The 27,525-nt window shown below is 29.8% G+C and overlaps 1 protein-coding gene across 2 annotated transcripts in view; it reads right to left on the bottom strand.

Annotated features, from left to right (window-relative positions):
- alpha-Man-Ia (alpha-Mannosidase class I a) overlaps window positions 1-27,525 on the bottom strand; it is a 351,960-nt gene that overhangs the window by 23,765 nt on the left and 300,670 nt on the right. For both annotated transcript variants that reach the window (XM_018548472.1, XM_018548473.1), the window contains one exon: window positions 22,312-22,527. In XM_018548472.1, coding sequence (XP_018403974.1) covers window positions 22,312-22,527 — 216 coding nt within the window. The remainder of the gene's footprint in view (window positions 1-22,311; window positions 22,528-27,525) is intronic.

Here is a 27,525-nt window from a genome sequence, read left to right on the forward strand (position 1 = left end):
AACGTTGAAAACAATCATCTTAAGATAAAGTAAAAGCGGAGTTTATAGATTTAGACAAGGATGTTTTATACGTGTGCATGTGTGTGTATCATATTATTTCGTTTGTATTCTTTTTGAAAAAGTAAAAATTCTTATAGATTTAATATTTTTATAAATTTAAGGTGAAGAATGATTCATTTCTTTCGGTTTCATTAAAAAACCGATGAATTGCAGTATACACAAAATAGCAGGAAAATATTCGAACAGATCTTCAAAACTAATTTGAAATTAGTATATATTACTATAAAGAAATTTGACTAACATTATATTATAATATCTCAACTTTGAAATACGGTCATCTTTCCATAAATGCCAAACTATATATGCGATCAATATAACGACGAGAACTTTTTTTTCCCCTCTATAAAGTGTGTTAGAGATAGTCGGAGCATGACTGATGTGAATAATAATAATTGCGAAATTATTCGGAATTATATACAAAAAGCACGAAAAAAAGTCTAGATCGATTCTGTACTTATATAGGTATTTCTCGATACTTTTGAAAAAAGAAAATAAATTCAAATTATATCAAATACGCAACTCCTCATAATAATTTTTGAGAAGGAATAAAATAAAATTTATGAGAGAGATAGATATGTTTGAAATTAATACGAATGTGTGAACAAGTAATACGCGCGCGCGTTAGATACTGTATTATCATTGAAATTTCAGAGCCACTGTACACTGCGTTACTTTGTTTAAATATTCAATGTAGAACAGAAATTATTAAATTATAGATCAAAAATGCAATATTAAAACAGAGAGTTATGTTAATATTATACTTAGAAAATAATGTAGTAAATATTATTTAAAACAATTAAAAGTGTATTGCAATTTAAAATATAGAGGAATAAGCAAGAAATATTTTACGAATAAACATCGTTAATCCTTTATATGTAATAAAATCATTAAAATATTTATTTCAATATGTGTTTAATATATCATAAAAATGAATGAACAGCACTATAAAATAAGATAATATTGATAAAAGCATATTTAGATATAATGAAGATGCAGAAAGAAAGAAATGTTAAAAAATTATGCTCAATAATTAAATAAATTCTTAAGTAAGATGATTTATTAGAATCTGTTACGTGTAAAATCTCTCAGAAATTATAATAAATAAAAAAAAAAGAGAGTTTTACTCCACCTCTCTCCTGCTACGGGACATACGTCTCGCAAAGCGAATTCTCTACCCCATTTACCCCCTGCCATAACTTTCCACGTGAAACTAGAAACCCTCAAATCTCAAAGAGATACGCAAACTCCGAGCGTTTTTGCAAAAACATGACGGCCTCCATACACTCGTGTCCATAATATACTCGTGATATTTGTCAAAGTAAATACATACAAACATATCACGTTTTTACTCCGTAAGTAGAAATAAAATACGGTCGTGCCATTGGTTCCGCCATATTCTTACATCAACGCAATCAACCAATTCCGATGCAACCTCATTATTTAAAAATAATTGAAAATTTCAATGCAACATGCAATATTATGTATAATGCAATATTATGTATTATACATATATAATGCAATTATACAGGGTGTTCAGTGACCTCAATCACCTTTTAATCTTTTTCTTTAATTGTCTGAAGTGTCTAAAAAATCGTGCGGACCGTTACGCTAAACACCCTATATATTGTATCTAGTATATACATACATATATTCTTTAAGAAAAAATTACTTTTTTAATCGCAATTTTATTGTATATTCATGTCTTACTCACCGCAAAAATATATACACCATTCAGCTCCATAATAAACTCTTTGTGTACTTACCTGAAAATAAAGAAAAATAATATGTTATTGATAATAATGCTTAATAATTAATAAGTTCTTTATAAAACTGCCGATAATAAAATAATTGTAAACATATTATAAATATATACGATAAAATATACAATAAAATAAATATTTTTGAATTTTTAAAATTTCTCTTACACGTGAAGTATTAGGTGCTTGAATTAATTCTCGCTGTTTTTTTGCTAACAAAAACTCATGTTTATTTTATCAAAAAGGTACCTGATATTTTATTCACAATGTTGTTTGCAAGTTATTTCAGATAGAGCATGCTCCGCGTAAGCCTCCACTAGCAAGTGATGATTTTTAGCAGCAGATTTCTTGAAGTTAAAACAGAAAAATAACGCTTTTCGTAAATGCTCTTTTTTTTGGTACGAAACTCGACATTTTTAATGTGATAAAGAATTGTGTTTTTTGCATCCGATCAAATATTATATACTGATTATTAAAGCCTATTGATAGTACTTTCACATACATAAACAGTCACTATTGAAACAGCACAAATACTGACCTCTCCCGATCAACAGTGAGAATTAATTCAAACATCTAATACATATATATATATATATAATTTTTAATAATCTTCTTTTTTATTTAATCAGAAAGGACCCCTCACGTTTCTTATGGAAAATGGGTCTCGGTGGATTTGGCTAAAACTTTGGTAATTTATAGATTAGATCCTGATAAAAAGTTGTCATTGCACCAACTCGATTCATTGAATCGTTTGACCTCTAGAGGTCATCGAATATACGATATAGGCGACTGCCGCTGCCACCGTGTGGGCAACTGTCAATCAGTTCCTCTCTTTCCTCATTAATGGTTGGTGCAATGACAACTTTTCATCAGGGTCATCAAATCTATAAATTACCAAAATTTCAGCCAAATCCACTGGAACCCCCATTCATTTTCCATAAGGAACGTGCGGTGTCCTTTGAAAATTCTTCATGTTAAGTTATTCTATCTAGAATCACCACATGTCTTCGTGGTCGAATTGATAAAAAAACGCCCATTACGGAAAGTAGAAAGGTTGAAGTTTATCCCTGACTGGAGTGATACTTTTCTCAATAAATTCTTTAATTATAATGATTCAAGATAGTCATTAGTATTAATATTATTTGTATGTAGATTTAACTTGGCGTGAAAAATCGTAAAATATATTTTAAAATAGAAATTCTGTTTTGTATAATGAAGAAGAGGCATCACTTTTCAACCTTTTTTTTTTATTAATAACGTTTTAACGAATAACGAGCGCCGCGGCTGAAACTTGTTGGAGATTACTCAGGGTTTTAATTTCGGCAACACACGTCAAAGTCAAGGTCATCGAGGAATTCTCCTTTGAATGGCATATTTATCTCGGAATAACTAATAATTACATTAAAAGTAAATTATTTAATGATTATATAACAGGAAAAAACGGTTATATAGGGATTAATGAATATTTTTATTTTTTTGCAGACTTTCCATTTTACACATAAACTAATAATATTTTTCTATATTATAGAAAAAATTACACACAAACTAAGAATAAAAATGCATATTGCATCAATTGCTTCATCCATAATTAATATAAGAAAGGGTTGTATATAATACTTGACTCCAATATATGTATCATTTAGTTTTCCGAATAAAAATGACATTGTACTGATACTTGAATGTATAAATCCATATTTATATGCAATATAATATGTTATTTTATACGAAAAGATAAGACATGCATATATTAAAGCCACTTTTTACAATATACTTGACTTTCAGTGTAGTAGGTAGATTGATAAATAATTCAAGAAAATATATTTGTTATTTTTTTGATCCTTTTAAGAAACATAGTAATTCCAACATATATAAAGAGATTCAATTATCTTAAATTAACTGTTCGTTGAAAATACTATTAAAAACATGTACATATAATGAGATATGTTTTAATAAATTTTATTTGTTGATTCCGTGTTATCTTAAATAAATTACATCATTGCTTATTAATGATATATAATTTTCGTCTGCATGTAATATATGTTAGGTGCTAGAAATCAAAATAATTTTTGACATGTTATTGTTTAATGATATAGCATATGTTTAAATTTTATATATAAACATATAATAATATGTTCATATTTGATTTAAGCAAATAATGACGTACCTAGAAATCCTTAATTATCTTCAACAATCAATACGTATGTGCAAGTATTACTACATTAAAAATTTTATAATCAATTAAAATATTTTTTTGTGTTATTTCGTTGTCGTGGTATACATTACAGTAAAGTATGATATTGATGTAGTTATAAGCTAAAAAAATATTTTAATCTTTATATCGCAAACATAAAGCTTTGATTGTTACAAACAATGTTATGTAACATTATTGTCTTTTTAAATATGCATTAAATACAACAAATCCATTCCCTAGGAAAAAAAAAAGATAAAGATAAATTTTTTCCTAGACAATTTTAGTTCACTACAAAGTATTTATTACCGTAGAAAATCCTTCTAGAGATGTTACGTAAAAATGACCAATTATTAGGGTGTGAGTTTTCAGAGAATTTTGCATCACAAATAAAAGTAATTTTTGTATTGACAATGGAGCTAAATACCACAATGTATTATACCTAAAAATTAAATAAAAAATATTACGTTTAGTGTGTTGTTTATAAAAGTCATTTTTACTTATATATTTGCACATTTAAATAACAAACATCCTATTTTGCATATTTTTAAAAGAGTATAATGAATTTATAAGTACATATATATTCAAATAAGAAAATACTTTAAACGAATTTTAACCCGATAAAGATAAATCGAATAAAAGAAAGTATCCTATTTTTGGTCCAAATAGTAGTTTTGGTAGTTTCATGTTTGTATGCGGATGCGCTATAAACGTTCTATTCAATTTTACAAATATATTTTTCGATTCTATAAATTACGCGCCATTTCGGTTTGTCAGATTTAAAACATTAACTAAAATTATAAAACAATATAAATATAATAAAGGCAAAGAGCCAATAATATAAAAACGGTTTTAATTCAAATAATATTATAATATAATATAAAAATTTCATAAACAAAACAAACATACGTTTCGACTCCGATCGGGTCATTTTTAATGTTACAAATTAATACAGAAAAATTAAATAAGAATCATTTAATCCTGAGTTAAAATAATTATAGACATCTTAATGTGTGTGATAAATTCCGCTTCGTAAATTACATAAGTTTGCATTCTTCATTTTATGTTTCTGGTAAATATATCAAAATTAGAAATAACATTATAAATTATATTAGTCGTTAATTTAAAAATGATGCTAATAAACATTTTAAAACTTTGCAAGAAACTTATAACTGAAGTGATATTTTCTTTAGTGGGGATTTGTAACTGGATCTTCCATTTCGTGGACCGGAGTCATACTAGTTCGATTATTAAAGCATGTAGAGATATTTGTTGCAATAAAACTAATAACTATTGAGAGAAAATCATTTTTTAAGAATGAGTATATACTTATTATTACTTATATATATATAATTATAAGTAAAATTTAGACTGATAAGAGTAAGAGTCAAAAATTTAGAATTAAATAAAAGAGAGAACTCTATTTTCGATCAAAGAGATAATGTTGATATTTATAGAACCGAAATATATATTTACAAATTTATATATAAATATTATCAAATATAAAGATCAAACACACATACACGCACACGCATTCACACACGGCACGCGCTTATACATGTCTACGCCCACAGTCGTCTATGAATGTTGTACATACATATAGGTACATATATACGAACGGGAAGGATGCTATTTGCCTAAAGTCCGAATCAGACTAGAGATAGAAATTGAGATTGGATTAGAATTTAACCAAGCAGAAGAAAGTAACCTAATATGAACTTTAGTGAACTTTGCTTTGATGGGTCAAATTCCAAGGCAATCTCAATTTCTATAGTTTGTTATGGGCTTAACGCTGTAATATTGTCATGTGTGCCACGCGCTGTGTGCAATATGATCGTGTATGCGGTGCGCTATGTGCGATATGATTGTGTGCAAACTAAGCAGTAGGTAATTAATTTGTAGGCAAACATTTAAGACGTTTTTTTCACATAAATAGCGCAGTGTCTTTTGTGCTTTGGCTATTGGTCAATATAAAAATTTCAATCTTTATATCAAGAAACTTCGATAGGGTCTCAGCGTTAAGACGAGCGTAGCGACATCAGGAGACACGGTATTGAATCGGCGCTAAGATCAAACAGTAGTGTCTCGCTTGTCTTAGCTGCTACCGTTCCTTTACACGAGACCGCGAGTTGTGGGAGAACGATGTTATTGAATTTCAATAACTCGACTGAATTGATCGAGTTCTACATACGCGCGTAATTCAGAGTTTTTATTCGAATTATGTAATAAAAGAGCATTCATTTTTTTTCTCTTACGTGTTCTACGAGCAGAGATATTGCGACGAAAAGTTCGGATCTGTCACTTTTTAAGATTATTAGGAGGCACTACCGTGTACTTTATATGAGGCGCGGGATTATTGAGATACATCACCGTTATTATCACGTTTATCGTCATCGACTAGTCAGAATGTACATACTGTTGACTCGATTTTGACTCGAGAGTGCGCTAGCGCGGCGTATGGATGCAAGTAGAGATTCTAGGCCCTATAGGGTCTCTAAGTGCAAGAAGCGTTAGTGGTGCTTGGTGCATGATTTCGGAAACCACAGACATAGGCTGCGTTCGTTTTTCACGCTTACGCATTCGTAAGCTTCATTCTATCTTTTTTTTGCAAATACCGAGTATAATAATGATAGGCGCAGTCATTCTGTGTATTCTGCACTGTCTATCATAATTTAATATTTAACAAAAAGAGATCGGAAAGAAACGAAATTATACGCTGGTATGTGTTAACTAAGCTAGGAAATGATAATAATACTTACGCAGCAGTAAATATTTCTGCGCTATGATCGGTAAGAGATTGTCCAATGATATTAGGCACAAGTAAGAACACAAAATGGCCTATTACTATACCAATGCAAATTGTTATTTCCGAAATCTCATTCGATATTGTTAATGCATTAAGTAGCTATACAAATATATTATATTTATACTTCAATTTTTAATATATATAAATTAATGACTACAGAAATCGAATTCAATGTAAAACGTAAAAAATACTCGAAACATTACTTACTCGAAAAAGATTGCAACTTAAAGATATTACGCTGATCAATACTACACCGAAATACCATTTGTTTATAATATTCATAAAAAATGTGGAAAACCTTCAATAGCGAAGAAAAATCTAATTCATACCTTTGAGTCAGACACAAGAGCATAAAAACGTGTTCTTTTTAAATTGAAATTAATGTGCATCATGGTATAATAGATGGTCGTTAAAAATGTAAATTAAGTAAAAAAACTAACTGAATAGATTTTCTATGAATATGAACAGCACGATTAATTCCCTGATACATCACGTGAGTTTTCTGATAAGCAGGAATTTGAAGTGTATGTTTAGTCACTATATTTTCAATTAGGTTACTGCAAAAAATTTATATATAATCAACACTTTAAGATATTTTTTTTTACAAAATTAAAAGACACAAACTTACCTAGCGATTTTAAAAGTTGCGCAACAATGCCTGATAAACGCTAATGATAACGTTCCTGTTGCAAGTAATGTCAGCAATCCAATTATTAATATTATGATTTCATACATTAAATAAATATAAAAATACTGTTCCTCGTCAATAAAAAATTCGAAATCCATCTTGATTTTACGTGGTCGAGATGTATTCATCGGTATGACAACATCAAGGATAACTGGTAGCAATTCGATAAGTATAATAATAAATGCACTGCATGCGACGAAAACTGGAAACGTAAGTAATAAGATAATATGTAGCCTCATTTAATTATCACAAACAAATAATTTCAATGAGAGAAATATTAAAAATTATATATGTATAATTCATATTATAATTTACTTACAACCTAAATATAATGACAGAAGACGATTTTGAATAGCATATTTCTCCAATATTCTAATTTCGTTATTATCTTTGATTGAATTCCAATCCACTTTTATTTGTTTCAACAATAATTTAATCTATCATTAAAATAATTATTGTTTCTTAAATTCTTCTTATTTGCAAGAATTAAAATTTTCGGGCAGAGTAAAAAAACTCTGCCATAAAAAAAATAGGAAATAATACTTACTTCTTTAGAATTAAAATAATAACAATTGTAATTTACAATATATGACATGGTTATAAAAATATATGAAAGTTCTTTAAAAATAAATTCCAAATTGTACGTCGTCGTTAAAAATGTCATGAACTGCAACACATATGTATGATAAAAATATACCGTATTTAGGTATATTTATATGAAAATTCATATAAAAAATCGTTAAGAGTAAGAAGAAAAGAATCGAAAAATACTTGGAACAAAAGAATGAAATAACATGCGCCAAGAAAGAACACTGATTGCACTTGCATAACAATCGGCGTTTGGTCAGGCCACAAACCAATCGCTGTTAACATAATCCGATGAATGTTGTAATAACGTTCGCCAGAAAAGACCATCTTACTTAATAGATGGAACACATGCAAGTGGAAATATCGCAGAATTACTGAATATTTTTTTTATTTTTCGCAAAATAGATAAAAATATGTGATAGACTGTAATTTAATAATTTTCTATAACCACACATAATGAGAACAAAAAGTGCTATAATTTCATCAACCATTTAAAATAATGATATGGTACATTAAAAACGACGATTTTTGCGGCAATTGCCAAGGTTATAAGAAAATATACCCCTTATTATGTTCTTATAGTTTGGAACGTTCAATGTTACTTGGCGAGAAAGCGCAGTTCACAATACGACATATCCCAGAGAGAACAAACAAATTTTATTTATTGAAAACTTTTATATATTTTATAGTGCAAGATATTAGTTACCTAGCCTTTCGAAAGTGATCTTTTATTTTGAATGTTGTATTCATGCATTATACACATTATATATTACTGAGTTTTTTGAAAGAGCCAGTAATGTTTATACTATAATTCATGTTCGGACACGATTACAAGTCACATGCGGAGAACTGTTGTACACGTGAGTGAATTGAGTATTCCTTGAAGTAGCAACATTTCAACTGATGTGCGGTTTATTTAACATAAAAATAAAGCGCGCAACGATACTCCATGCACCCTGTACGCTCGTGCCGGAACGATCCAAATTCTATTGATTGCATTACTTGGAATGGTATGGGTGGTAAAAGAATGTTCTGACGTAAGATAAAGAAGTAGATTTCTTTTAAAGTATCACTTTCACTTGTAATAATATTGATTCCAGAAAGTGCAGAATAACTTCAATATAAGAAATAATTATGTGTATGTGCTTATTTCAACATTATCTTGTAATTATTGTGTGCGAAATCCTTTTAATGTTCTAATAATATATTTTAGAAATGCATTACGGTAATTTTTACTTTATATATATTAATATTGTTAGATGTATATAACACTTAGAGATATTAAATGAAGTTCCACAAAAAAAAAAAAAAATACGTGCAAGTAAAATGTTTATTATCTATAAAATTAGAAATTAGGATTTTATAAAATAATTCTATATAATTCTATATAATTTTTTTTCGAGATTTTATAAAATCGCTAAAGAGTTTAGTAACATTTGATGTGTTATAAACAATTACGGTATTAAAACATACATAAATATACGATAATATTATTTATATAATACTTACGTATCTTGCAATTTTTTAAAAAATTTGGTGATATATTTATAATAATATATTCCTTCTATACATATATAAGGAGAGTTGCAACCATTTTCAGTTAACCATATATGTTAATCATATGTTAAAAACATTGATGTATAATGATACATTTTAATAAATTTTATTTGTTGATTCAGTGTTCTTTTAAATAAATTATATCAACGTGTTTATTATTGATAAGAGAACGAGAAATGGTACACGCGAAAATAAAATTTAGCTATGTCTAATATATTTCTTTGAATTCTACAATTCCTAGAACATTAACAACTAGAATGAATAAAAGCAAAAAAATATGTCCCTGACATATTAAGGAAAGGTCTCGAATATTCTTCTATTATATATTCGCGCTATCTAAGCGCACGCTGTATAGTAACATCGTGCAGATCATAATTTATCCTGCTACAATTACTGACATATGATTTTCGTTTGCATGTATTATGGTGTAGTATATATCGTGTTAAAAATTAAAATTACTTTTAATATGTTAAAGCTGCTAATAATACAACATATATCTAAATTTTATATAATAATAAGATGTTTATATTTAATTTAAACAATTAATTACGTACCTAAAAATCCTTAATTACTTTCAGTAATCAACATGTGCACACAAACAAGTATATTACTACATTAAAAATTATCTATACCCAATTAAAACATTTTACGTGTTATTTTATCGTGGCATATATTACAGTAAAATATGATATTGCTGTAGTTACAAGCTAAAAAATATTTTAATCTTTGTAAAACAATCGTTAAGATATGATCCTAACAGTGTTATGTATCATTATTGTCGTATTAACTACATATTAAATGTGCAATAAAAAAAGTTAATACAAATATTTGTCTAGCTAATTAGTTTATTGTTCATTATAAAATATTTATTACCGTAACAAATCCCTCCAGAGATAGTACATAAACATATCCAACTGTTAAGGTGTGCCATTTCAAAGAATTTTGCATCACAAATAAAAGCAATTTTTGTATTGGTAATGGAGCCAAATACCACATTGTATTGTATCTATTTTATAAAAATGTTAGAAATTTAGCTTTAATTAATATTCATTTTTACTTATGCTTGCGCATTTAAATTATATATGTAACTTCTATTTTTTACTCATTTTCAAAGTATAACAAATGTATAAATATTGTATATGTAAAACAAGCACTTGATATCCATGACTAAAATGTGTCCTAATGTCTGATATATAATACCCGTGAATGCGTGCGTATATGCGTGCACGCAATGTACTTACCTAAAGATGTATTAAATGAAAGTAGCAACAATAACATTGATATGTTTATTTTAGGGGAGGCTTCTCTGATGACCTTGACTTTAACATATGTTATTAAGGTCATGATTCTAAGTAATTTCCAACAGGTTTTTTGCCGTCGCTTGTTATCCGTTAAAAATATATTAAGAAGAAAAGTCTAAGAAATAACGTCTTATTTTAGCTTTATAATATTAAAAACTACTTCGTACTCAACCTGTCTAGAAGAATCAGACTTTCTACGAGGTCTATCCCTACCCATGTCAAGGAGCGTACGACATAAGGAAAAAATGAGATGGAATTACTTTTGCATGGAAAGTCAGGCGTCTTTTGGCACGGGGGGGGGGGGGGGACGCGTGGAAAGTTGTAAAATTTATTTTAAAGCAGAACATTTTTGTTTCATATAGCAGAAAAAAAAGACGTTTTTTAAACTTTTGTTGTCAATAACTTTTTAACGAATAATGAGCGATGGCTAAAACTTATTGGAGGTTACTCAGAGCTATGACTTTGACAAAACATATGTCTAGGTCAACGTCATCGGAGAGGCCTCTCCTAAAGTGAATAATTACCATTAATTAACATTAATATATGATAATAATTTTACAATTTTATCTATTGCTGCATTATCTTGTTGATTTCTACTTGCGACAGCAATATTGTTTAATAATGGAAATTGTAAAAGCGCGTGCGCAGTATGTACGGCATTTATATCTAACATAGAAATACGAGTATATTTATAATGTATACGTGATGTAAGAAAATACAATGAAAGAATGGATCACATAAAAAGAACATAATTATAATTCTATTTCAGCAAATAGCCTAGAGATATATTATCTATTGAAATTTTTGATGAGAGACGCAAGAACTATAATACAACAGAATACAAATTTAAAACAAACTGACTCAAAATATTATTTCATATAAATTGTGCAAGAGACTTTGAATATAAACATTATCAAATATCAAATATCTCTCTAACCGAAAATAGGTTTCTCTCTCATTTTACAAAATAATTGTAAATATATATAAATATCATTCTAGATTAACAATATTTCTTTAAACTTTATCAATCTAATATTTAATAGATTGTTTAAGACATTCAATTTCCCTCACCGCACTAAAATGAATCTCTCATGGAAGTTATACCGATTTTGTATACCCTTCTAACTCAATATAATGGACCTATTATTATAATTCCAAGTACAGAGACAATTGTTCTTTTTCTATGATTTAACTTTTAAATTTACGATTATTTTTGACATAATAAATTAGACACATAGAAATTTCAATAGGTAAGTATAATTACGTTCCTTTTATGTGATCCATTCATCACATGATCACATTATAGATATATTTATATTTTTATGCGGTAATACCGCACATACTGCGCACGCGCTTTTACAATTCCCTTTATTGAACAACTGATAAAAATGTTATACGATTATGTGAACATTGAATTCGTCGAATAAATCAATAGATTTCGTCTATTCATTCTTTTTGATATGGAAGTTTATATGATACTTACGCGGCGTTAAATATTTCTGCGCTATGATTGGTAACAGATTGTCCAACGAAATTAGATAGAAATAAGATCATAAATTGGGCTATTACCATATTGATACATATTATTATTTCGGAAAACTCATTTGACACAGTTAATGCATTAAGTAGCTATAAAAATGTATTACTATTCATATTCTAATTTACGTATAATATACGAATTTATAACTATAAAAAAATTGTGAATTAAATATAAGATGTAAAAAATGTATTATATATACAGTACATTACTTACTCCAAAAAGACTGCAACTTAATGATATTATGCTGATTACCACCAAAGCGAAACACCATTTGTTCATAATATTAATATAAAATGTGGAAAACCTTTAATAAAAAAAAAAGTTTAATCCATACCTTTGAGTTCAAATATATAAGGGTCTTGAATAATATGCTTTTTAAAATTAAAATGAATTTTTTTGAGCAGTATATAATTAAAATAAGCATTAAAATATGCGTTTTTCAAATTAAGAGCGCCATGCGACATGTATAATAGAAAGATAAAAGAGTAAATTAAATAAGGACTAACTGAACAGATTTTCTATGAATATGAACAGCACGACTGATTCTCTGATACATCACGTGTGTTTTTTGATATGCAGGAATTTGAAGAGTACGTTGAGTCACTGCTTTTTCGATTAAGTTACTGTAAACAATTTTTATATAATCAACGCAAATCAACCTAGATTGTTTTTTTTTTTAACATAATGAAAAGATACGTACATACCTAGCGATTTTAAACGTAGCGCAACAATGTCTGATGAATGTGAATGATATTGTTCCCGTTGCAAGAATCGTAAATACTCCAATTAGAACCATTATAATTTCATATAATAAATAAATATAAAAATACTGTTCTTCGTCAATAAAAAATTCGAACATTTTATTTTCTGTACGTGGTCGAGATTTGTTCATCGGTGTAATAGCGTCAAGGACAACTGGTATCAATTCAATAATTATAATAAAAAATATGACAAATGCGACGAAAACTGGAAACATTATTAAAAATAACAAAATGACATACAACTCTATTCAATTACCATATATATAGGTATATATATATATATAAGTGAGCAGTATAAGTTTTAACAGAAAGGCATATATTAAAAATAGTAATATAATTTATTTTATAATGTATTAATGTACTTACAACCTAGAATTAGTGATAGAAGACGATTTTCACTAGCATATTTTTCTAATATTCTAATTTCATTATTATCTTCGATTGAATTCCAGTCTAATTCTATTTGTTGCAATAAATATTTCACCTATCATTTAAACAATTGTTGCTTCAGAAATTCTTTTTATTTGCGGAAATTAAAAATTTTGGGGTAAAAAGTTTCTTCTATAATACAAATAATACTTACTTTCTTAGAATTATAATAAAAAGAGTAATAAAATACAATACATAACATGGTAATGCAAATGTATGATATTTGTTTAAAAATAAATTTCAAATTGCATGTTGTTGTCAAAAAAGTCATAAACTGCAACACATAAGTATAGTACGAATACACCAAATTTATGTATTAAAGAATAACCTAAAGAAGTGTTGTGTGTAAGAAAAAAAAAAGATTGTCAAATACCTGGAATAAAAGACAGGAATAATATGCGCTGAGGAAGAACACAGATTGTACTTGCATAACAATCGGCGTTTGGTCAGGCCACAAACCAATCGCTGTTAACATAATCCGATGAATGTTGTAATAACGTTCGCCAGAAAAGACCATCTTACTTAATAGATGGAACACATGCAAGTGGAAATATCGCGGAATTACTGAATAACATCAAACTGAATATTTTTTTTTTATTTTTCGTAAAATATCTTTTGTAGATAAAAATATGTGGTAGACTGTAATTTAATAATTTTCTATAATTACACACAATGAGAACAAAGTGTTATAATTTCATTAACCATTTAAAATAATGATATGGTACATTAAAAACGACTATTTTTGCGGCAATTGCCAAGGTTATAAGAAAATATACACCTCATTATGTTTCTTATAGTTTGGATCGGTGCGGTTCAATATAACTCGACGAGAGAGCGCAGTTCACACTGCGAAATACTGAACAAACAAATTTTATATTGATTCAGTTGAATATATTTTAAAATGTAAGATATTAGATACCTAGCCTTTTGAAAGCAATCTTTTATTTTGAATCTTGAATTTATGCATTATACGTATTATATTTTATTGAATTTTTTGAAAAAACTAGTGTAATGCTTACACTAGAATTCATAATTATAAGACACATGCTGAGAACATGTTGCGCACGTGAATGAATCGTGTATTTATTGAAGTTAAGTAGCAGTATTTCAGCTTACGTGCAGTTTCAAATAAAGATAGCGATATTCCACGCATCTTGTGATCGTGTCTGAATGCCGAAATCCTATTAATTGCATTACTTTGACTGGTATGGATAGAAAAAGATGTGTTCTGATGTGTGGGTGTGTGTAAGATAAATTTTTTTTAACAAATATTAAAATCTTTGTAAGACCGTAAAAAGTGATAAACACAAACAAACAAGAAGAAGATAGCCATAACGGTCAAAGGTGGATCATAGTACTTATTATAATTGTGTGAATCTATATACCATACATATATTAAAATCAGAATATGTATCAAAATAAGAATTTCTGTATAAAAAATCTATTTTCAAGGCTTAATTCTAACAACAGATTTTTACAGGTAACTCAATTTGATGATTTTGGAAACAATTGCACAACATCTTCGTTCGAGATGTCACGAAGTGTTGCACGCATAATGGAATGCGCATAAGGCGTAATGGGGATCGACTCATTTCGCGATGTATGAGTCTCTTCGTTGTGCGCTATAGTTGGAACATAGTACTGTTAGACGAGGCGGTCTGGCATAATTGTGTAATACGTGTATCTCGCATATCTCAACGTGCATCCTTCCTTCCGTTCCACCCTTCGAGCGCTACGCTGCATACCTACCAAGCGCAACTTACTCAATGTCGACGTATAACGGGGATTGTATGGCGATTTGTGCATAGCTGGCAGATGAAATGTTCATTCTTCCAAACTAAATTGGCATCGACGACATCAACAAAAGCATATAAGAAGATTTGTAAATCGATTTTTAAATCAACTTAGAAATCCTTTTATGTGCTTTTGCGTATCAGGTCAAAGTGTAAGTACGAAAAATGGTAACAAAATAAAACATTACGTGTTAAGGTAAATCTACTACTAGTTAGTGGACATGATTCATAATCATTAAATAAAATAGTAAAAATTGTAAATATTAAGCTTTTAATGATATTCATGACTCTAAATAGATTCGTTGTTTATCCAAATTTAAGATAAATTAATTCAGACTCACACATATCGTTATAAATAATATCATTATATTAAAAATTTTTGTCACTTTTATCCAATAATAATTAGAGAATCCAATAATTTACTTTATATAACAATAAAAAACATTATTGGTATATATGTACTTCGTTACGCACTTCATACGTATTTCTTAATAACTCGTGTGAAGCTGGTACCCCAATATTAAAAATTGATTTTTTTCTTCATGCATTCGTTTGTTCATAAATCTTTTGAACTAAGGGTGAGCAAACGAAAATTCCATCTGAGCATTCGTGAGCAAACGATGAGCAAACAAATGCATGGAGAAAAAAATTGATTTTTTAATATTGGGGGACCAGTTTCACACGGATTTCTTAATATTCTATCCAATATCATTATAAATAATGTTAATTCTCAAGTGTTATACACATTTGCAACATTTATTTTTAGAAACAGGTAATAAGAATGTATCAAAAAGTTTAGGAGCTATACAGTTTAATTAAATTTAATAATTGAGCGAGTGTAGCGTTGAAAAATGAAATACGGTGCTTTTCACCAAAAGATTATGCGTTAATATACGTATTAACAAATCCGGATATCGACAAATTCTTCTCAAAAATATTTTTTAGTAAAATAAAAAAAGTTTTCAATCTACGTTATCTAAAGTTAACCTTTCAAATTCTTAAAAAATTTACTTTTTTAAAAATGATGTTTTAATTTCACAGAAGTATTGATAAATGATATCTAGTTTTTACTGTGAATTAAATCATCTTCAAATTGTCGTCAGATTACGAAATTCTTAATAGACAGCGATAAATAAGATCCTGTCACATTTGTAGACTATTTGATCATGGTGATGTAGCGATAAAACCGGTTAAACTGGTATAAATTTTAACGATTAAATAAAAGTAGTAATAAAAGTAATAAAAGTTAAAAGCATAAGTTTCTAAAAGAGCGAAAGGAATTGCTAACAGAATCAGAGCTTGTTGAAATCAATAATTTAATTATTCATTATTTGTATCTATTTTATTTACGTGATATTTTAATGTGTGCATATTTTTTTAGATAGAGGTTTTAATAATATATTCAAGAAACTGTTACCATTTAACTCTAAGAGAATTCAGAAAGCACTATAATACATTTCTGTTTATATTTTTGGACTAATAATATATCAAGAAAATATAATGAGGTGTTTATAAGGAAAAATATAGAAATATATCAAGTACGAGGTATATAAGGGCAATTATATCAGGAGGCACGATAGTGTCTCGGTGCTAAGCCAAGTGCAGCGACATTACCGTGTCTCTTTTACGGGAGACCGCGAGTTTCAAGGGATCGAGATTATTGCATCTCAATAACGGCTGAACCGATCGCGGTCTATATATGCTTAATCGATAGCTGATACTCCGCGGTTGTACATATAATACGTGCTTTTATTTTGTTTCTACGAGCCCTACGGACGGAGGTATTGTGATGCAAAGTCCGAATCTGAAACTTTTATATTAAGAGATGTCGTCGTCGTCGTTGTCGCCGTTACGGAGTAGGAGAAACGTCCTTTTGGAATTTTTACCGCAAGAAGTAAATGTGGTGCTAGCAATATACATGTCAGTAAACGTTGCGACAATTTTGCACTATTGTGCACATTTTACACATTCTACACTTTTTTTGTAGAGACTGTGACAGATCTAACTTGAATAATAATCGTCGACTTGAACGATAAATATTTATTAATATTATGTAACAGAAATAAGTATATAAACTGTAGCGCTTTTTTATAATTTTAATACTCTCTTTTACATTTTTTATTCTTTAAGCTTGCTATACTATTACAACAAGTCAGCTTAGAACTAGCCAAGGCTTCTAAAATAAATGAAAAAGTCCTCGCGGTTTAGTGCTATCAACGCGATTTATAAACATACGTTTTAATATACGTTCATTATTACATTCGATTCTTTCTGAGTTTTAAGAGAAAAATTTTATACACGACTGCTGCTAACAAGCGACTTTTAGTTAAATACTTTTAGTTAAATACTTTTTCGTTCTTTGTGGAAACAGCAAAATAAAATCGTATAACGTTTTTTTAGACAACTGCTCTGATTTCAACTTGACAAAATTAAAAAATATGCAGTTTATAGTTTTGTGTATATATAAGTAAACAGACCTGCAGCTAAAATATTTTCGTATCGTCGTGCTTATACTGAAAATAAATATATGCGCGTTTATATATGTTAACGTAAATGCAAATGCAAGTTATATAAATCTGTTCTAATTTATTTAACGTCAATACTATGCTAAAAATTTAATGCATTGCATCTATAACATCATTCGCATATGTCCTGCTAAATAAATTAATATAAAATTTCAATAATTGTGCATAAAGGTTACATATGGAAATTTTTTACTTTTATCCTTTATTATGCAATATTACTTTTAGTATAAAACTTGTGACAGCAAATATAGCATTTTAAACTAATAACAATATAAACATCACTTCGTCGTATATAAAATACGTATATTTTATTGTTCTCTTTTTTAATCTTGTATGGTTGTGCGAATATATTAACGTGAAATGGCGGTGTCAGATACTCTCCGGATGTTACGGCCAGTACCTTGTATTCTCCTCTCTGTACCTGCATCCTCAACGCATTATACGCGATGCGAGTCATCGTTTTATACTTGGAGCGGTTAGGCCCCTTCGGATGCAGGCTTCCTTACCGAATTTATCGCTCGTCCGAATCGCGGACAAGTCCATATAACCTGTTCATGATCTCGCTTCCCACCTAGCTCGTGCAAAATCCTCGCATTCGCCGCACTGTTTTCATTCTTATATAAATCTCATTGCCGGGTAATATATATTGCACGGTATTCTTTTGGTCATCTCACTCATATCGACCATTGAAATTTATCTCGCTAACCAAACGCGAATAACTGAAATGAATCGTTGCCGCCTTTTAATTTCATTCTTTACCGTTCTTATTAAACGTGCCGTGAAATATAGAATATTTAAGTTGTTCTTATTCTTTTCAATTTCAGACGCGGATCGTAACAATAATTTTGGGATAATTCTGCATAAGTAATATAACAGTAAAATATTATTATTTAAATGAAATTATTTTATTTATTGCGTATTTCCAACTGGCTCTATTTAACATTTATAAATATAATTTAATAGTTTTATTGTATTATATGTAATATTTCTTGTAAGGTTTATAAAAGAGTAAAAAATATTTAAAAAATTTTAAAACTATAAATGAGCAAAAATTTATAATATAAATTGTCTACATATGCATGTGTGTATAATAAATAAATTAATGTATCTAAATTATGAAATAATAAAAGCTGTAGAATTGTACTTAAAGTATCTTGATAAGTAATTTTGCATTCCTTGCAAACGATATGAGAGACGAAAGAGTTTCAGAAACAGCTGCAAAACAATAGGCATAACTTCTAACATGGTTGACACGCCGGTTACCGCAAGCCAAAAGCAGCTAATACAGCAAGTTATCCACTTAGAAATCCGACGGAACATTGCGAGAGAAGAGTTTGAGGAGTTGGAGGGTGTAGGAGGCTGTTACCAACTTTGGATAAACCGGGCTAAGTTTCCTAGCTCGGTACTTACGAAACTGCCACGTGAAAACGTTTAAGTTTATTCTTCTCGTACGCACCGACTGAGAAATACCGCAGGCATCAATTTACATAACGATTGTAAGTTAATTAAGCGTTTAAATGTGATGTTTGCCTTAAAGATAACATATCTTCAGAAATTATCGTTTCTTGTATTCTGATGGCAAAATGTTGTGTTTAATAAAATTAATATATTTACTGACAAGTATTATATTTCATTTAAAAAATAATTATTTAGAAATATAATTTGTTAATATATATAGTTGATTGTATAAGAAATATATATTTTATTTTGTACGTATATACAGGGTAGGGCATTTATTTGAAATATTTAATATTTCTTAATAATTTTTTGTTGATAAATATGTGACTACATTTAGTACGCGTTTATTACGTAGTATAAAGAGAATAAAAAGTGAAAAACCGATTTCTATTATCAATTTTATTTATATTCGTTATTGAATTTATAAATTGTTACAAAAATATTTGGGCAAGATATTGTTAAATAATTCTTTAAGCTTTATCATTCGTTGCACAAAGAGAATATTTGCTGTCGCAATAAAATATTTTATGTAGAAACTTTAAACTGACAATTTATGCTCTACAAAATGGTCCGTTGTGATATTTTATTGAGAAAATATTGGATCTAGTCAGGGATTTGAGATATTTCAGTGTGGTCCTGTTCTCTAAAGATAAGATTCTCGTTTTTTCAAGGTCACGACGACGTATCCAGGCAGTGACAAAATGAACATTTACGATTTTTCAAAAAATTATGTCAAATTTTTATAGAAGTTAATTTAACAAAGTTAAATGTTACTTTTCTGTCTGTTTTTTTCTCATTCTCTCTCTCTTTAATATTATCTTCGATAAAATTAATAATTTCCTAATTGCATTAGGAACGACTTTATTGATTTGAATAGATAATCATGACATATGTTGTCAAAGTCATTTCTTTGATAATCAAAAGATTTTACATCATTTGTTTATTAAAAAGTTATTAACAAATAAAGTTAACAATATAAAGATGTGTTTAATTCTATTTTAAATTTTTTGCAAATATCTCATTATGTGAACAATTGCATGTTTAAAAAAAATAGTTGGCGAAGAAGAACCTCTCCCTCTGCATTCCTATCAAAAAACTTAACTAAAATAAAGTTTTGTAGAGTGGATCTCGCTTCGTCTAAAGTTGAAAATCCATGTAGAATCGTACAAAGGGAGAGGATTTATGAGGTCCACTCCACACTGCCCTCTGCTTATAGTGCGAAATGAGATTTGTAATTGTATGGTTCCACATAGATTTCCAATTTCCCAAACAAGATCCGCTTCATCAAATTTGATTTGAATTAAATTTTTTCGGGGTAGGAGTACAGTATATGTATATGACAGAATACTACGCCTCTATTATACTAGAACTCCTCTTCCACTCACGTATTTCTTTAAATACGCAAATATGTGCATAATGAGCTATTTATGCTATGTAAAGATTCAAATAAAGTTAAATACCTTTTTACATTTAGAGAAAATAATTAAGCAATAAATGAAACTTTTCTTGATTGTTACTTTGAATAATTTTGACAACATGCGAAAATCATTGAAATCGGTGAAGTCTTCCCTAATATGATCTTTTACCTTACCTTTTTGTACTACCTACTTTTAAATTACAATTAAAACATTGTACTATATAATTCTGGATACTTTGTATTCATATTTCAAAAAACTCATTTTAATTTTGAAATATATTTCAAGATGTAGAAAGAGAAGTAATTATACAATTAAATTTCCATCTAAGAATATCTATAAGATAATGTTATTTTACTTTCTTATTAGATTTTATCTGAATAGGACATGCGCTAAAAGAAAATCGAAGGGTGTCTCCGACATCTCGTCAGAACGGAACCTTCTTCGAGCAAACACATTTCCGGAATGTTGTATAACGCAGAAGTAAAGGAAAAATGGTGCGGAGGAGGAATAGTGTATGCAGACGCGGGCCTATATCAAAAGTTCGCTTCCGTTGAGGCTCGCGAAAAAGGAGACGATGACATGGCTGCGTTAGGTAAGTTGACTCAGGACGAAATTGGTTTCGACGCGTGTCGGCGAATGTCGAACTTTCATCGTGATACCTTCACTTAGATAGACTCACTGTACTTTTGCAGTCATGAAAGGAAAAACTGGAGAAATTCTTCAAAGAAGTATAGATGTAAAAGAAATATTTGTGCTTGCAAATTTAAAACAACTCGAAATTTATATTTTACTCTTATATTAGAATTATTTTTTACATCATGTAAAATATTATAATGAGAATGATATAATATCATGTCTATTATTTGAATTTTGTATTACTTTTAAGAAAAGACATTAAATTAATTTAATTTCATGACAGGGGAAACTATTTCGAAGAGTATAAATTTAGTACAGAAAAAGATATATATTTAGCATAGTTAAATTCTCTCGCGCGTGATAAACGTCAGCTAAATTCCATGAAACGATTAAAATAAGAATTTGACAGATAATTTATTAAAAATATGTAATAAATGTTATAATTCTTTAATATGCTAAGTTTACCGTATTATGGGTCTTATAAAAATACATTTATTTCAATATTTAATCCATCTATATATTAAAATAAAACAAGATATCATTCTTTTGACTTTTAAAGAACATGTCAATCAATCTTCTTTGTTTTTTTTCGTTTAACTATTTATTTTTATTTAAAAAAAAACGCTGCTTTATGAGACTTACTTAGATTATGTAAACAAATTAACTATTTTTGTGTCATTTTTAAAAGATATAAAATATAATTTGCTAAGATTTTCGATGATTATTTCAGCGTAAGTATATCGCCGAAACACGTTATTGAGAAATATGCAAATATATAAAGACGTATAATTGAAAGTGGTACTCACAATGTCGAAGTTCAGATTTTCGGCAATCCAGTCGCGCCCTTGCTTAAATTCATCGTGGAGGCCCATGATATAAAGAGTGTCAAGTCCATCGACGATAGTTGCGCCCATATTCGAAGCCCCAAAAATACTGGCACTGTGACCTCTCTTCGAGATTGGTCTTAATTCGTTTTTCCCCCATGCGTACCGCACGTAGTTGTCCCAACCATGCTTCATCATCTGCGTCAGAAAAGTGCAAGAAATTAATACAAACTTTTAATTTCAAGAATGAAAATGTCTACTGTTTTATAGTTACATAAAATAGTATCAATTATACACACAACTGTACTTGGGCAAAAGTTGCCGAGAATATGTAATATACTTAAGATATTTTTTATTATGTTTTCTATTTGGTATTGATTTGCACACAAACGAACATTGAAAATTGTATTTTGATGTTTTAGGCCTCTATTACATGTTTAACTTTTTATTCCTATAACAAATTAATTTGATACAAGTTTTTTTTGTAAAATGCAAAGGGTACAACTTTTCGCCTAAATCGTACCTTCTTTAAAAGTATCGAATTTATGAATAAATAATAGTTAATAAAATATTAGGTATATATAAAAGATTTAGTTTCTTTTTTAATTTTCATTTATATATGTATGTAATGTATTTTTCTTCTATTTTATGATCAACTCATTTAATTGACGACAATAGCGTTTGACATTAACAGATTCACTCGATTTAAGGGGGCTCTTAAGAGCACACCTTTTATATCTTATTACGTAGATGCACAAAAGGTTCCTCACGTAAAAATGACTGTCTTTAAAAACCGCAGTATTTGCTTGTATTGTAAGATACAATATTCTTGCTAAAGATAGTAAATTACTTATAAAAATTAAAAAATTCAGAATAAAATTGTATAATTATATTATTACCAGATATATGTCTACATTTCGTTAAAAACTGTCAGTTGTATCTGATTCTTTAAACTTAGTAAAAAGATCTGTTAAATTTTTGTCTATATTATATCTATTCATTTTTTATTTATTTCATTTTTTTATTATTAAACGTTGCTTATACATTAAGATTAAGTAATATTGATGATAATATTGATATAAAATATTGATGAAAATTACAATTTAGACGGCTATATGCATTTAGCAATTTTCTTCTATTCTATATAATAACATTATAAATTTTATATTTTCTTTTTGAATCCTACTGCTTCTTCAGCAAAAATTTAAGCTCTCAGATAGACAATTCAGAGTACCAGCTTCATGGCATCTCATCTTAAGAATTAATTGCTACACTAAAAATGTATCTCGAATAAAAATCAATGTCTGTTCAGAATTGTGAAATCTCCTATCTATGTATAATAAGACTAATATGTACAGCCGAAGTATCAAGGTTTCGAGCCTCAAACGCATGAACTATTCCATGAATAACAAATTGTTATCCAGTCCGTTCATTGATCATTATTTCTGTTCCTCTTGATTTTTCGAATTATTTGTCTGGCACCCGCGGTCATGGTCGCTTCATCACGTTTTTATGACGGCATAATTTAGGGGCAATATAATATCGAAAAGACCTGGCCAATGGCATTACCAGAAGGATCTCCTTTCTCACTCATTTCTCTCCTTCTCTCTTTCTCTCTCTCTTCCTCTCTTGCGGTTGTAATAAAAAAAAGCGGAAATTAGAGAGGACGAAGAACCGCGAGATGAGAGTTAAAAAGAAATGCATATTATTTTACAATTACCTACGTTCACTTTTAAGTATGAATCGGATTTACACTGCAGTTCATAAATTTGGCAACGCTTGCAATTTTCTCGTATCACGAAAAGTTAAATATCTCGGTGAAAAATATCGTAGAGAAGTTTTCAAAAATGTATTTTAAAGAAGAGATAGAGTTATAAATTTGTCGTTTAAAATTTCTACGATATATATTTTATTCCTATAAATTACAAAAAATTGAAAATTGATATTTTTTTTCGATATTTTTGTTTTGTAACGTTGTTATGTAACACAAGTTGAAACATCATCAAACAAAAAATAATGAAAAAGTATTTTAAAGTAGGCTTTCTAAGTTTTAAGAAAGTTCTTCTTTTAAATTGGTATATTTTTTCGTAATAATATCGAATTTTTAGTGTAAAAACTTATTTTTATATATATAAAATGACTTTTAACTTCAAAATTAAAGTTTATTGAAAAAATAAAACAGAAAAGAAGCTTTTATATATTTATTATAATATTTTATTATAATATTCATTCTTTATATTTTTTTAATATTATTCTAAATTTGCATTTTTTTCTAAAAATTTCAAAACACTTTTTAATTTAATTTTTTTGGAGTTGTAAGAAAATCGTGAGTACTTCCGAATTTATGAACGGTAGTGTACTAGGACTTTACGCAAACATCTATTGTAATGTTTATCGCGTAAGCTCCTTACGATTCTTGCGACAGCCAATCAGAAGCGTTATAGTACACATTGACATTTCTAATTGGCTATCGTAAGAATCGTAAGGAGCTTACGATAAACATTACGATAGATGTAGCTGGGCGCCTTTAAGTGGAAATAATAATACACTTGCAATATTATTTCAGTAATAAAAGTAATAAAATTGGTTCGGATACAACGTCGAAATTCCTAGTCTCTATTGAAAGGGTGATAAGCTCGCGATAACTATGTGAGGGTTGGAAACGTTGAAAAGTGAGCTGTCGCAGTAAAGATGCAAAATTCCGTGGAGCTTGGAAAGCAGTGATATCGCGTTATTACGTCAGCTTAGAAAGCAGGTTGGCGATGCAGAAAATTGTAGAGGACGATCGTACGGGTTGACGTGGCTGCATCACGCGTCGCGTCGTTCAACGCCTTCTGCTATTATCCATGTAATCGTGGATAATTTGTTCCGTAGAAACCGCGGCGAATGCACGGCACATGTCGGACCTGTAGCCGGTAATCTGGTTAACATCCATGTTAGGATTAAACCATTAGCCTCGGTGTCGGTCGACGGATCGAAAGGGAATGGTGAGGAGCGACACAGGAGAGAAGATGCAAGGCGGACAAGGAGAAGGCAAAACCTCGTGTCGGACGTGTGGCCTCGTTCAATTATTCTCTCTTTGTTACGTCACTTCCGTGGTAACCGGGTTCTCTCCCCGACTCGTCCGGAAGACCACGTTTCTTTTTTCGCTTTTGTAATCCGAGAGTAATCCATTAAAACCATTTAATGTGGTTAAGTAGTAAGCACCGACATGGAAAAAGCGGTGCGCCGGTCGCGCGAAATGTCTATTTTAATCAGCAATAAAATTATGCAACATTTATTTTTACTTATTTTTGCTTAAGAGACTGAAACTATCGTTTGAGGCGTTTGAGGTGTCAAATATGATATATTCGATAATTGCAAATAAAATAAATAAATTTATTCCGGTTTACTACGCGGAATTCTTTATTTCCAGTTCGTAATTCTTGTTTCTTTCGACGTGGCGTATTTTGACAAAATACGCGGAAATTTATTATGAAACTCATGTGTTTTAAATCCGTCTTTAATTAATTCAAGCTTATGGATAAATTCATTATATGACGCGCATTACTCACGCGTAGACAAACCGCGGCGGGTTGGGGCATCGCGCAGACGATATGAATTCTGCAGAGCACCCGCGGGAGCTCTCTTGCGTTTTGAGAGAGAGAGAGAGAGAGAGAGAGAGAGAGAGAGAGAGAGAGAGAGAAAATATCCTTTCAAATTGCCCGTGCTCCACGCATTTCCATTAATAAACAAAATGTACGCTAGAAGGAAGGAAAAGCAATGGCGCAGCTTCGGCGAAAAGGGAAAAGAGAAGAGATAAAGGGAGGAGGAGGGAAGGGGGAGAGGAGGGGAGAGAATGGAGGAGGAATAGAAGGTGAGGGATTGTGGGGCGATGTTCCGTCAGACGATTGAGTATGCATGGTACACAAACAAAGCAAAAGCTTTGGATACTCCAGGGGAGAGGTGCACACAAATGCGCATCGGTGCTGCGTGTGCGCGGGTGTATTGCCGATACCGGGCACGTATAAGTGTACTTAACCGTGGCGCTTTTATTTCCTCTCTTTATTTCCCGCGGTTTTCAATTTACGTTATTTATTGCCCTCCACGACCGTCCCAGTCGTCCCGCCGCGTCGGCGTCCCACCGTGATTTTGTGAAAGTACCCCAAACCCTCTGCCTCCGTCAACAAACTCACACATCTGCTCGCGCGCATATATATGTATGTGCGTAAAACGCGCGTGCTTTCTAGAACCAGCACCATCAGGAATAGCGTGCCCCCGTATATGCGATATCCTTTTTTATCTGTGATATCGTGAGCCTGTACGATGGTCAACGTCATGAAGCCTTTTAAAAACGTTCCGTGCACGTCATAAAAATCTAACCGCGTCGGTCGCGCATAGAGAAGCGAACGCATTTTACACGTACTTTCGAGGAAAAGTCAATCAAGGCAAAAAGAAAATTTAATATATAACAGAGATAAAAGGTAAATAAATTAATCATGAAACAGTAAGAAAAATTAGATAAGAAAAAGATCATCATAAGAGGAAGATTAATTCTGTTCTAAATTTCGATAGACTTTCAATCATTTATCAACGGCATTTATTCGTATTAAATCAGTTTCCGATGAAAAAACCTTAATATCTAATAATTTTTTATTTATTTTGATTCTATATAAAATCTACTATGCATATATTAAACCTATGCATAGCGCGATTTCAGGAATCAAGTACAATCGCATCATCCTTCGTATTTTTTATATCAGTCAATCCGAGTTAATTATTTAATTATGTTTTCGTTCAATCGTTATCGGATCACATTTGAATGCAATTAGTACAATTTAGGATGTATTTCTGCTCGGTTAAAAATGTTGGTGAGAACGGAAGCTGAAAATTTATAAGGCACTCGTTCTTTTGTGGATCGTATGAGTTTTTCAAACTAATAAATTTATTGAATTTATTATTGTCGGAAACATTCTTAATATTCTAAGTTTCTATAGTTACTTTAATATACGTTTATCAGATATATTTAAAGTCCTGCGAATATATGCATCTCTCCATGCGCAAAGGCGCTACTGTATAATTGAAACCAAGCGCACAGTAAAAAGGAATATAAATGCATATTCATGCAACGTGTTGCATGTATCTCGAGTTGGGAGTGCGAGAGTAAACGACACCATGAGAACCACAACGTAAAGGACGTTGTGGGAAATTCTACTC

Source organism: Cyphomyrmex costatus, unplaced genomic scaffold (genome assembly GCF_001594065.2).
Source record: "Cyphomyrmex costatus isolate MS0001 unplaced genomic scaffold, Ccosl1.0 scaffold72, whole genome shotgun sequence".
Taxonomy (NCBI): domain Eukaryota; kingdom Metazoa; phylum Arthropoda; class Insecta; order Hymenoptera; family Formicidae; genus Cyphomyrmex; species Cyphomyrmex costatus.